At 49.3% G+C, this 14,236-nt stretch overlaps 1 protein-coding gene across 1 annotated transcript; it reads right to left on the bottom strand.

The window, feature by feature from the left end:
• Nucleotides 1–9,945: 9,945 nt before the first annotated feature.
• On the bottom strand, nt 9,946–13,142 carry ENSA (endosulfine alpha). Its single transcript, XM_040412004.1, has 3 exons — nt 12,973–13,142; nt 12,292–12,417; nt 9,946–10,769 (listed from the first exon to the last, which is right to left on the bottom strand). Exons 1-3 carry the CDS (start codon nt 13,027–13,029, stop codon nt 10,599–10,601), a joined length of 354 nt encoding a protein of 117 aa, XP_040267938.1. The 5' UTR covers nt 13,030–13,142; the 3' UTR covers nt 9,946–10,598.
• Between the last annotated feature and the right edge of the window lie 1,094 nt (nt 13,143–14,236).

Here is a 14,236-nt window from a genome sequence, read left to right as displayed (position 1 = left end):
ATTATGCACTGCTGGGAGGTATTTTGTGTTGCACTATGGTATTAGGCTCTGCTGGGGAAGTATTTTGTGTTGCACTATCGTATTAGGCACTGCTGGGGAGGTATTTTGTGTTGCACTATGGTATTAGGCTCTGCTGGGGAGGTATTTTGTGTTGCACTATGGTATTAGGCTCTGCTGGGGAGGTAATTTGTGCTGCACTATGGTATTAGGCTCTGCTGGGGAGGTATTTTGTGTTGCACTATGGTATTAGGCTCTGCTGGGGAGGTATTTTGTGTTGCACTATGGTATTAGGCACTGCTGGGGAGGTATTTTGTGTTGCGCTATGGTATTAGGCACTGCTGGGGAGGTATTTTGTGTTGCCCCCCAATACTGACTATACTCTGCCCAATCCCTGAGGCCAGTGCTCATGGATTACAAAAAGCACACAGAAGAATTGTGAATACTGCTCTGGCTGTGACTGGAGTATAACAGATGATGTGACTCTTTCAGTATATTACATTATAAGCAGATGTAAGCTGTGAAATAATGTAAAGCCACTAGTAATGATCGAGCACCTGAGCACAATGGAAGTCAATGGTAGAACCGGAGTATTAAACCAGGCACCCCCTGCTCTGAAGAGGGGAGGGTGTCTGGTTCATAGGAAAAGGTCAGAAATTGATGGAAACAGCATGGGGACGATGTTGTCCGAGTAGTGCGCCACTTTTACAGACTGACAATAATATGTACAAAACCGAAGATAAAATCGGTTTTAGAGGAATAATTGTTAGGAAACATTCTTTCCTGTATATTTACTTGTATATAAAGTGCAAGTGCTGCCAAAAATGACAAGGAAGAGGCGCTCCGATACATCCTGTATATCACATAAAGGAGGGGCTCATTCACATTGTGGTACAATTGTTCAGGTAGTTGGACTCCTACACTCATAAAGCCTATGCACTAAGGGAAAGGGCTGCCAAAAATTACCAGGAACCGACACTCCAATACACCCTTTATTACACATAAAGGAGGGCATCATACACACCCTTGAAAAATTATGATTGATGGCCTGCTGGTGACCCTCCAAAACATTAGGAGCAATGGCCCGCTAGCGATCCTCTAAAACATTAGGAGCAATGGCCTGCTGGTGATCCTCTAAAACATTAGGGGTGAGGGCCGGCTGCCGCTTTGGTGACTCCAGATAACCTGGGGCCGATCGCACGTCCCCGTGACGGCAACAATCCATTCGGATGTCTGCCTTATCAACTTTCGATGTTATTTTCAGAGCCAACCATGGTGACCACTAGTTACGGGGAATCAGGGTTCTATTCCGGAGGGAGCCATAGAAACAGCTACGGCTACAACATCCAAGCAAGGAAGCATGCGCACAAATTACCTATTAGGTATAATTAGGTGAGGGCCTGCAGGTGAGCTGACCCTGTAAAAAATTATATGTGAGGGCCTGCAGGTGAGCTGACCCTGTAAAAGATTGTAGATGAGGGCCTGTAGGTGAGCTGACCTTGTAAAAATTATTTGCAAGGGCCTGCTGGTGAGCTGACCCTGTAAAACATTGTAGGTGAGGGCCTGCTGGTGAGCTGACCCTGTAAAACATTATATGCGAAGGGCATATATGCGACGAATAAGCATGTTGATATGATGGAAGAGGAGGAGAAAAGGAAGATTCAACCATATACCCTTGTTTGTGGAGAAAGGGGTGCATGGGAATACAGTGTAATACAGTACATTACAAACAACACATTTTAAGTGCTTTTATGTTCATCAGCTTTCCTCCTGTGGAGTCGAGAAGTCATAGTCAATCCAGGCCTTGTTCATTTTTATAAGAGTCAACCTGTCAGCATTTTCAGTTGACAGGAGGATACGCTCATCAGTTATGATGCCACCAGCAGCACTAAATACCCGCTCAGACAAAACGCTGGCGGCAGGGCAGGCCAGCACCTCCAAGGCGTAGAGCGCCAGTTCGTGCCACGTGTCCAGCTTGGACACCCAGTAGTTGTAAGGCACTGAGGGATCGTTGAGGACGCTGACACGGTCTGCTATGTACTCCTTCACCATCTTCCAAAACTTTTCCCTCCTTGTGACACTAGGCCGCGCATCAGGGTGAGGGTGCTGTCGGGGTGTCATGAAACTGTCCCAGGCCTTGGAGAGTGTTGCCCTGCCTCTGTTGGAACTGCTGTGTGTTCCCCTCGTCTCCCCTTCTCAGTTGCCCAAGGAACTACGGACTCTGCCGCCAGCGTTGTCAGATGGAAATTCTTAGAGCAATTTTTCAACAACGATCTTCTGGTATTGCACTGTTTTGCTCGTCCTCTCCACCAGAGGAATGAGAGATGAGAAGTTCTCTTTGTAGAGGGGGTCGAGAAGGGTGAACACCCAGTAATCCGTGTTCTCTAAAATGCGTATAGGAAAGACAGCCTAATATGAAGTCAGCCATGTGTGCCAGAGTACCAACAGGGAAGACTTCGCTGTCGTCATCAGGAGGATGACTCTCAATCACCTCATCCTCTTCTGCCCACCCACGCAGAACAGGTGGAATGAAACTTCCATGGGTACTACCCTCTGTAGCGGAGGCAACCGTCTCCTGCTCCTCCTCTTCATCGTCCAATTCGCGCTGAGAAGATGAACTGAGGGTGGTCTGGCTATCACCCTGTGTAATGTCTTCCCCCATTTCCACCTCTTCCACATGCAAAGCGTCATCCTTCATTGTGAGCGAGCGTTTAAGTAGATACAGAAGTGGGATGGTTACGCTGATAATAGCGTTATCGCCGCTCACCATCTGTGTTGATTCCTCAAAGTTTCTTAAAACCTCACAAAGGTCAGACATCCATGCCCACTCCTCGCTTGTGAATAGCGAAAGCTGACTGGAAAGGCGACGACCATGTTGCAGCTGGTATTCCACTACTGTCCTCTGCTGCTCACAAAGCCTGGCCAACATGTGGAACGTAGATATCCGCTTCAGCACGGCCTGTTGCCACATCCCCACTGCAGTGCTACACTGCTTCCAACTACCGACTGATGACTGACTGGTGCTGCACGTGGATAATTCGGAGGTGGAAGTGGAGGAGAAGTGGGGGTTGGAGCCACTAACATAGGTGGTGGCGGAAACCCTGTGTCACGGGTGAAGTTTGCAGATAGCTGGAACTTATGAATAAACGAGTGACTGGCTTGATCCCAAACTAAGGAGCTTATAGGTGAGCCCTATAAAACCCTAAGAGCTCTCCCTGACTGCTATGCCCATGCAAGGGTCTCGATGGTAGACCATTGCATGCCCACGTACCTAAGTCAGTGTGACACCTGAAAACCCTATAATAGTGAGGGGACACGACCACCGGCTCCCTGCACTAAATACGGACGGAGTCAGGGTCACCTAGAATCAAGCCAGCAAGGAAACACAATAAAGTAAAGGACTTATCTGAGCAAACAGCAGAAGCAGCCTCCAGCAGTGAACACTTCATCCAGGAAGTAGTATAAACCGCAAAGTGAGGCAGTATGGGAGGGAATATAAAGGAAGACGATTAGTCCAAATAAGTGACACCTGGCAGAAGGAAAGGAGATGAGAAAGTGAAACCAAAACAAAGAGCATCATACAAGAGTTAGAGAAGAACATCTGCCAGACCTTCTCACAGAACTGGCGGTGACACCCTGATGGAATTAGGGCCCGCAATCCTTGGTGTCGGTAGAACCTGTGCCATCCCAGGGTACGACTCCCGGCCTCCACAACGTTCACCCAGTGTGCAGTCAGGGAAATGTAGCATCCCTGGCCGAATGCACTTGTCCATGGTTAAGTGGACCTTCCCAGTACTGCGTTGGTCAGGGCACGTGTGATGTTACGGGACACATGCTGGTGTAAGGCGGGGACGGCACACCTTGAAAAATAGTGGCGGCTGGGGACTGCGTAACATGGGATGGCCGTAGACATCAGGCTGCGGAAGGCCTCAGTGTCCACAAGCCTAAATGGCAATATTTCCATTGCCAGTAATTTTGAAAGCTGCACATTTAGTGCTATGGCCTGTGGCTGGGTATTGTCGCTTGTGTTCAAATGCCTGAGGTAAGGACATTTGGACGCTGTGCTGGGACACGGAAGTGGATGTGGTTGCTGATGGTGCTTGCGAAAGGTCCAGGAGCAGCGCGGGAGGCACCTGGGCCTGCCCCTTCGACAGGGGATTGGCCAGCACGTAACACAGGGGAAGAGGAAGCAGTGGTGTGACCCGCAGACACAGATTGTGGACCCAGGCGTTCGGCCCACCTATTACGGTGCTTGGATGCCATGTGGTGGATCATGCTGGTGGTGGTCAGGCTGCTAGTGTTCACGCCCCGGCTCATTTTGGGTACGGCACAGGTTGCAAACTATTCTTGGCGTCCGCACTTTCCTCAAAAAAGCGCCAGACTGCGGAACACCTACCCCCTGGCAAGGGAGATTTCCGCAAGGGGGCGGGCCCGCCTTCTCCCTTTTGCCACCCCACTGCCTCTTCCAGCCTGCAGCTGATCCCTCCCCCTCTATACTGCTGTCCTCACTCGGCTTTCCACCTTCCCAGGTTGGGTCAGTGACCTTATCATCCACTTCCTCACTCTGCTCATCCTCCTGCCTTGTTGACCTAACCACTATCTCAGTGATACAACTGTGTCTCATCCTCTTCATCAACCTCTTGAGACAGTAATTGCTGTTGAGTTATTAGCAATTGTCTCATCATCATCCACCTCATTAAACACTTATTGCCATTCCCCACAGTCATCTTCTTGCGATTGCGGATGCTCAAGAATCAGGGCACAAGATCTGTCCCTCTTCAAGCGGGCTTGGCGAGAGGGACAAATCAAGGAATGGCGAGGAAAAGAGCTCCTCGGAAATATCAGAGTGTGGGATCACTTGTTTGCCCAGACTCTCCATGGTAGGAGGATCAGGGTGAGGATTGTGTTGACCAGACTCTTGGCTACTGCGAATGGACTTTGTGGAAGACAGGGTGGTGCTTAACCCACTGGAAGCATTATCTGCTGCAATCCAACCGACCACCTGGTCGCACTGGTGTGACGTCGAGAGTGGTGTCCTGCGCCGCCCTGCAAACTGGGACATGAAGCTATGTATCGTGGATGAATGTGTTTGGCAGCAGGCATAGTTTTACCGCGCCCAGGGCCACGGCCTCTGCGTGCACCATCAGCAGCACGGCCACTTCCCCGTCCCTTACTGCTCGCCTTCTGCATAATAAATGTTATATATGATTGTCACACGTACAGTAGCGTAGGATTTGGAAGTGTATGCGCAAGCAAACAAGTTTAAAAAGGTATTTGGGATGTGGAAACGTCACACAGGAGATATCCCGCCGATAATGTCAATGCTGTCACCAGTGGCTAACGAAAAATTACAGGGAATGTCACAGATATTTGGGATGAGGAAACGTTATACAGGAGAGGTACCACCGGTAATGTCACTGTCCGCAGCGTCTACGCAAAAAGTACACTGTATGTCACAGATACATTTTTAGGATGCGCACACTTTACACTGGAGATGTGGCGCAGCTAATATCACTGTCCGCAGAGGACACCGTCTATTGACAAAGTACACTGGATGTCACAGATATTTTTGGGATGCGCACACTTTACACTGGAGATGTGGCGCAGCTAATGTCACTGTCCGCAGAGGACACCGTCTATTGACAAAGTACACTGGATGTCACAGATATTTTTGGGATGCGCACACTTTACACTGGAGATGTGGCGCAGCTAATGTCACTGTCTGCAGCGGCCTAATTATTGTACGCTATTTAGCGCTAAAAATAGATATTGCTGCCACACACAATGGTCCTTAGAATGACTTTTAGGTCTGTAAAGTTTTAGCAATTTAGCGCAGGTTGCGCAAAAAATAATAAAAATAGATTGCTGCTGCCACACACAATGGTCCTTAAAAAGACTTTTGGGTCTCTGAAAAGTTCTGGTGGTATAAATATTCTTAAATCACTCCCTAAACTGTCTGTCCCTTCCTACGCTCAGCTCTCCCTGACTAAGAATGAGCCGAACACGTGTCATCGGGTGCTAGATAGCACCCGATGACGCGTTCCGACCAGCTAATCACTGTAATGCCAGCAGCCAACATGGCTAGGGCATTACAGCGAGGGCAGTACTTGCCTGCACGTTTATTGGCTGCGTAGCGGGGCAGAGACTTGAGCACATGGCGGTATTTGGCCGAATACCGCCATGTGCCGAGCATAGAGATGCTCAAGCCGAACTGGTGTTCGGCCGAGCATGCTCGCTCATCACTAAAAACCACTTTCCAATATGAAAAAAACAAACAAAAAAAAAAGACCAGTATTTATCCCAGGACATAGTGTATCCCAGTTGGATAAATTCTGGCAGGTGTATACAACCTAGGTACTAAAATATCAGACAATGCTGCCATCGTGTGGTGAACTGTATTACTGCAGCTTTAGAAATTAGCTCTCAAAATGTGCAATTCAATGTAAACATGGATATTTAAATGGATGCCTACATCCACATACATTTCCAGTAGGAATAACAGAGGTACTACCTAATGCAGACTTCTGAGAAAAGAGGCTCCAGAGCAGACATGCTAGAGGAGCTCATGCAGCCACTCCTGCCCTCTGCTGGCAGTTCCTGGTACCACTAGTAAGGACTCCTATTCCTGCAGACCTCTTGTGCTTGCCCTCGGCACGTTCTGTAGTGATGAGGGACAATCTGCTATAGTGCGGTATTACAGGCGGGGGCAATACACAATATGGTGCTGCGGGGGGCGCTACAATGTGCCCTGGCGCATGGACATTGGCATAGAAACTCCTCACACTGTGCCAATGCTATATCTGTCCGTTCAGAATCCTGTGCGCTGCAGAAAACCCTCTCAGATCACAATGGGGACGGGGGACTATAAACTGTTCATCCTGAGCTTCCTGGTCCATAAATACAATGCAAAAAAACGCAGTCAAGACTGACACACACTAGAAGCACGGTAGAATGGAGGCAATAGTGTGAATGCATTACAATAGGGGATATACATTTTTCATCCTGAGCTTCCTGGTCAGTGAATACAATGCAAAAACTACAGTCAAGACTGACACTGGAAGCGCCGTAGAAAGGTGGCTGCATCACAATATCATCTCATATCACAATGAGGCCTATCCTGAGCTTCTATGTCCATCAATGCAATGCAAAAACTTAAAGAATGTCAGTAAAGACTGACACTAACACTGGAACCACAATAGAAAGGTGGGTGCTAGTGTAAATGCATCATAAGATTTCATACCAGAATGAGGGCACATTAAAATGGGTGCTAGTGTATAGGGGCTATAAACCATTCATCCTGAGCTTCCCGGTGTGTGAATAACATGCAAAAACCACAGTGAAGACTGACACTCTGGAAGCACAGTAGGATTGGGATGCTAGTGTGAATGCATTAGAATAGGTGCTATAAACTGTTCACCCTGAACTACCTGGTTCATAAATATAATGCAAGAAACACAGTAAAAAGACTGACACCCACACTAGAACTGCGGTAGAAAGGTGGGTGCATCAGAATGTGGGATATAAACTATTCATCCTGAGTTTCCTGGTCCATAAACGTAATGCAAAAATGCAGTAAAGACTGACACTCACACTGGAAGCACAGTAGAAGGGTGGGTACTGGCATGAATGCGTCACAATGTTATCTCATATCACCATGAGGCCTATAAACTGTTCATCCTGGTCCTTGAATACAATTCAAAAAGAGCAGTAAAGACTGACACATGAAGTACTGGGAGCTCCCCCTAGTGGAGAAGTGGACATTTACAGCAGCTTAGACTGATATATTGGTGCCCTCCATCTTGCAGATCACCACCTCCGCCCAGCAACTGAAGTCACTAATACAGTCAGGGGTTCCCCCATAACATGCTGGGGGCTGTAGTCCACTCGCTGACTGTCAAAGGGGCAGCTGATCAGTGATGCAAGTGGCATTTTTTTCACCCCATTAAGAATTGACTTGAGATGCGAGGCACTTCTACTCTAGTCACATCCAGAACATGGCAAGATCAGAAGTATGAATGCAGCTCCGACAGTGAATGGAGGAGAACATAAGGCTTTCTCCTCTCCCGCCTTCGGAGCACAGGGATGCAATGTCAATCCCTTTCTATACACTAGTGCCATCTGCTGGCTGAAAAGAGGTACTACAAGGCAGAGAAAATACACACTCCGAAGGAGATTTTATTTCTTTTTGTCCTAGATGGACAGGATTTTTTTTTCTTCTCTTTTTTATTCCCCTGCCTTTTTTTCTTATCAGTTCAATATATGGGAACAATTTATTTATTTTGTATATTTTAATAGTACAGGCATATTTGGATGCGGTGATCCCCCCCATTAGGTTAGATTTTTTTTATTCTAGCGATTTTAATTTTTGGTCTCCCTAATGGACTATCACGTGCCATCGTTGGATTGCCTCTTCTATTCCGTATTGGATATCTATACGTTACGGAAAACAGGATATCGGTATATTCCAATGCAATGCTGCCACCTGCAGGCCAGCCTTAGAATGTACTGGTAATCGACACGGAAGTCTCAGGCCTAGAACTAGTACGGAACGTGACAGCCCTCGCTTCCGCACAACGAGGACGGCGATTGAGCAGCTGGTGGTTTAGCCCAGTCCTTTCTTGGTGGGGTGGTCACAGCTGTAAAACCCGGGCAGCGCAGACTCCCCAAATCTGCACCAAAACACCGTGTGAACAGGGCCCCTGCCGTATCTAAATCCGTGTCCTGTGCTGCCCCCTAAGGCGTAACACAGGCTTTAGCTGTATACCCATGATGAGTCATTTTTTTAATTGTTTATATATTTTGGTTTTAATTTTGACCATACGCATCTGATGGGTTTTACATGTATGCGATTGACGTTCTTGCCGATCGTATACATTAATCCCAGGAGCCAGCTCAGCATTTTTGAATGCCCCGACCGCATTTACGTCAGTTGTTAAAGGACCCTCTGATTTCTGCCGTGTGTCCGACGGCGGATTAGTCTCATCTAAAAGTGCTGATGGGCGTGTGGATACTCGCAACGGTTTTTCCAGAAGGACACACCCTTTCTTGATCCATGTGTTTAACTACGCGGTTGAATGAATGAAGAAAAATGGGAATATGAACACTGTTCCCGTTGCGTGAACAAGTCCTTCGGACTTCGTGAATGTCCTCTGCGCGTCAGGCAGTTTCAGACACATCGTGCCAGTGAGCATGCGCAGTAAAGTGTGGCGTCATGTTCTCAGCTTACACATTGCAGCACCTGCGCATTAGGCGTCATGTTCTCAGCTTTCACATTGCAGCATCTGCGCATTAGGCGTCATGCCCACGGCCATTCCATGCATTGGGGACCGCAACGGCCACAAGCATGAGGCCTACAAGGGAAGTGTACTGTCCTTGGATTCATCTATACTGCCCTCATCTATGCAGCACGCATGCGCAGTAAAGCAAGGCGTTCTGACTTCGCTTCATCTATACAGCAGTAATGAGAAGTGTACTGTCCTCGGCATCATCTACACAAGAGCGCATGCGCTCAGAGCAAACCCATTACTACCCTATCCTGGAACGGTTGGTAGTGACGGCCATCTTTAAGAAGCTAAACCTCATCTGCGTAAGGACATGATGGTGGCCGAGGGGTCCCCAAACCTAGTGACAAGCTCCCTTTAAATGAAACCAGGCGCACCGACGGCAGCAGTCTGTGTGTTCGCGTCTGTGCGATTACCCTTCAAGCAGCTGCTTTTCTCAACCTGCGGAAGGGCCAGCGAGTCTGACGGTTTCTGACAGACCCACTACAGGCACTTCCTTCAGGCTTCATTATGATTGGCTGACAAGGAAGCGGGAGGGGTCAACAATAAGAGGCGGAGCCCGACCACTGATCGCTCGTGGATCAGAGGTTCTGCGCATTGTCTTCTTCTCCCGCTCCAGACCCCTCGGCACGATGTTACCCAGCTCACAGCACAGACGAGGAGGACGTTTAGGACCACCACAGGTTATATTTTAAAACTGTGAACATGTCAGTTTTACTTTGGAAATCAGTGTGGCATTAGAAACCAGGGCAAAGATACAGGCTCATCACAATGTACCATTTGCACAGAGAGATACAGACAAAGCCGAAGGGCGGTGGGGGGGGAAGGGGGGGGGGGGTTCTCGTCGCATCCGCCGACATCCCTAGTGACCCACAAATATGGCGGAGAAGGTTTAGCTTACACCGCAGCCAAGTTGTCGAGGTGGGCCTTGTGACCCACCTCGACACGTCCCGGGAAGTATGGTATGGCCGATGTGACAAGTCTCTGGCATGCCTGTGTCTCACACACTCACACACACAAAGGAATGCAAAACTCAGATATATCTTACACTATATAACAACAGTCAGGTGTCTCCTGCACCGAGAACTCGTCACACATTGTCCATTAAGCCCGTGGAAAGGTCTAGTTGCGCGGCGTCTTGGGGCCTCGCTTCCAAAGCCATCTTAGCTTATCTCGGTCACGGTCAGGAACGGCCAGTGTGGCATTGGGGAGACAATGAGGCACCGGCCCTTCCAGCGCCGACAAGGTGACGCGTCTATGCGAGAGTCCAGCCATCTATGGTACAGTGAAGTGCGGGCATGTCCAGTGCGGGGAGGCTGGCTACCCTGCTAGCTTGCTGGTAACCAGTGAAGATTTCCTCTGTGGAAGGTCCTGCGGCGTGGGGATGTGGTCACCGGTTACAAGGTTTTTATCCGGCCCGGCGCTGGGCAGCTGCTTGTTCTTCATCTTGGCCTTGGCCATGTTGTAGTCGCCCGAGTCAAAGTACTTTTGCTGCAACAACAAAAGGTTTACGAAAGAAAGGTGAATCACTTACAGTAGAGGGCATGCACACAGTGAAAAAGGGGGCGCCTCATCCCCACCGTCCTTGTAACGGCGTGAGGAGCTCCGCTTGGCTATGCTATACTCCTGGGGGGCAGAGAAGCCCAATCTGTCTGAGAGGATGCTGTGAAGACACTACAATGGCAGCCCGCATCTTCCACCTTCGGTGACAGGTGCACTGCCAGATCAGCGCGTTCCAGCCGACAGCAGGCCAGTGTAATACTAGTTTTAAGGCTAAGATTACATCTGCTCCTTTATCTCTGGCAGTGTGATCCGGCAGAGGAGACGACTCTCGGGGGTTTGCCGTATCTAGCGCCAGATCTTTTATATGTGACAGTTTCCTGTATAAATGCCGACAGCGGTATCTGTCCCGGGAAAAGCTGGCATTTTGGCTGGAAATCTGCCGGATCCTGTTAAAGTCAATGGGGACCCAGCGGCGAGCAGAGATCGCAGCACATGGGAGGATGTAGCCTAACCGTAGAATCTGCGCCCCCGACAGACAAGGCGGTAACAACCCCCTGGCAGTCCGCTGTCGTCTGAGGTCTCATGTGACTACACAACCCCTCTCCGCCTCACAGGTGTATAAATTACCAGGAGATTTGGACTTTTTTTTTTTTTTTTTTATAGACTTCTGAGAACCGGAAACCTTAAAATGGGTTGATGGATTTACATACAGAAGAAGCGCAAAATACAATTTGTGCTTCACTTCCTCACCATTGTTAAGAGCTCTACTTGCTGTTAGTGACTGGAAGCATCTGAAAGCTCTGCACTTGGGGCAGCTTCTCTAATGAAAGCTTAGAAGATGAGCTGCTGCCGTCAGTCCCATGAGGATCCGTTACTGGAGATGATCCCACTCACTATTCTGCTGGTGCAGTCACTGTGTACATACATTACTTATCCTGTACTGACCCTGAGTTACATCCTGTATTATACTCCAGATCTGCACTCACTATTCTGCTGGTGCAGTCACTGTGTACATACATTACTTATCCTGTACTGATCCTGAGTTACATCCTGTATTATACTCCAGAGCTGCACTCACTATTCTGCTGGTGGAGTCACTGTGTACATACATTACTTATCCTGTACTGATCCTGAGTTACATCCTGTATTATACTCCAGAGCTGCACTCACTATTCTGCTGGTGCAGTCACTGTGTACATACATTACTTATCCTGTACTGATCCTGAGTTACATCCTGTATTATACTCCAGAGCTGCACTCACTATTCTGCTGGTGCAGTCACTGTGTACATACATTACTTATCCTGTACTGATCCTGAGTTACATCCTGTATTATACTCCAAAGCTGCACTCACTATTCTGCTGGTGCAGTCACTGTGTACATACATTACTTATCCTGTACTGATCCTGAGATACATTCTGTATTATACTCCAGAGCTGCACTCACTATTCTGCCACTCCTGCCCATTGGAGACCCCCTTTAAGAGGTGAGGCGCCTGCTGAACACCTACCCCTTTCTGCATTCTCTTCATCAGGAAGTCCGACCCCCCCGGCTTCTGCCCCAGGTTGGGGTACTTGGCCTTCAGCTTCTGCTCCTCCGCTTTCTCCGGCGTCACCGCCTCCTTCTCCTGGGAGTCCTGCGTATAAAAGAAGGCGAGGCTGAGGATCCTCGGGGTGACATTCTGACTGACAGCAGCGGACGGAGACCTGAGCCTCTACAGATCACTGCTATCCGTCACTGAATAGAAACCTGTATACACAAGCATCACATGGACTTTCCCTTTAAATAAAAAAAAAAATTAAAAAAGGAGGCGTCCCTTTAAGAAACAATTTCTCCATCACCTGATTTAGGGGGGGGGGGGGGAACACATTAATATTGGCCCCAGAAGTAGAATATCGGGCCCCGTAATGATCAGTTACAGGCCCAAAGCCTGAGGCTGCACCACTGAGAGAGCCCGACAGCGACAAGTCCTCTCCCGATTGGTCAGGCGCCGTGACGTCACAGGGACGTATTCTGATCAGGGGATTTAGGTCTCCATGGCAACGCAGCACCAAGCATGTGTCAGTAGTGCAGCCTCAGGCCTAGGAAGGAGCTGGGCGAGAATGGAGGCCCCATCACCCACTGGGCACAATCTAGCAGCTGTGGCACCCCCACCCATAATGCACTGCTCCTCCCTGAGGGCCTCCCTCACCTGCTTCTCCTCGCCAGTCTCCTCGAAATGCACGTCCCCTTCGTACTTCTCCGACATTGTAGCAGCTCGGAGGGGAGAGAGAGCAGCGACCGATACCGGCGACTTCCCCACGGTGCGCCCCTGTCCGCCCGACTTCACCGCTTCAAAATGGCGACTACCGCGCCTGACGTCACGGCCTCCCCCCTTCTCCCAATCCCGGGAGGAAGAAGAGGAGCCAATCAGAGCTCGCGCTGACCTCATGGTCGACCAATAGCGAAAGAGGAAGGGAGAGACCTCAACCAATGAGAAGGCGCGACGGAATGTGAAGGCGGGATAGGGAACAAGGGCAGCCAATCAGATGTAGGTCGTGACTAGGTTCTGTTGCCATGGGAGAGATGCGTCCGTGTGCAGACTAGGAGCTGTCAGTGTGCGCGTCCGTGTACAGCGCGTCATCTACTCCGTGTTATACCGCCTGTCCGTAATACAGACCTCAGATACAGGAGGATACACAGGGCGCGTCTATATCTGCTTATAACCTCACAATACACACCTCAGCTGCTGCAGAACCTCCTAATACACACCTCAGCTGCTGCAGAACCTCCTAATACACACCTCAGCTGCTGCAGAACCTCCCAATACACACCTCAGCTGCTGCAGAACCTCATAATACACACCTCAGCTGCTGCAGAACCTCCTAATACACACCTCAGCTGCTGCAGAACCTCATAACACCTCAGCTGCTGCAGAACCTCATAATACACACCTCAGCTGCTGCAGAACCTCCTAATACACACCTCAGCTGCTGCAGAACCTCATAATACACACCTCAGCTGCTGCAGAACCTCCTAATACACACCTCAGCTGCTGCAGAACCTCCTAATACACACCTCAGCTGCTGCAGAACCTCCTAATACACACCTCAGCTGCTGCAGAACCTCCTAATACACACCTCAGCTGCTGCAGAACCTCCTAATACACACCTCAGCTGCTGCAGAATCTCCTAATACACACCTCAGCTGCTGCAGAACCTCCTAATACACACCTCAGCTGCTGCAGAACTTCATAACACATACCTCAGCTGCTGCAGAACCTCCTAATACACCCCTCAGCTGCTGCAGAACCTCCTAATACACACCTCAGCTGCTGCAGAACCTCCTAATACACACCTCAGCTGCTGCAGAACCTCACAATACACACCTCAGCTGCTGCAGAACCTCCTAATACACACCTCAGCTGCTGCAGAACCTCCTAATACACCCCTCAGCTGCTGCAGAACCTCCTAGTA

This window comes from Bufo bufo, chromosome 11 (genome assembly GCF_905171765.1).
Source record: "Bufo bufo chromosome 11, aBufBuf1.1, whole genome shotgun sequence".
In the NCBI taxonomy this organism is placed as follows: domain Eukaryota; kingdom Metazoa; phylum Chordata; class Amphibia; order Anura; family Bufonidae; genus Bufo; species Bufo bufo.
This window is presented reverse-complemented; position numbering and strand designations above follow the sequence as displayed.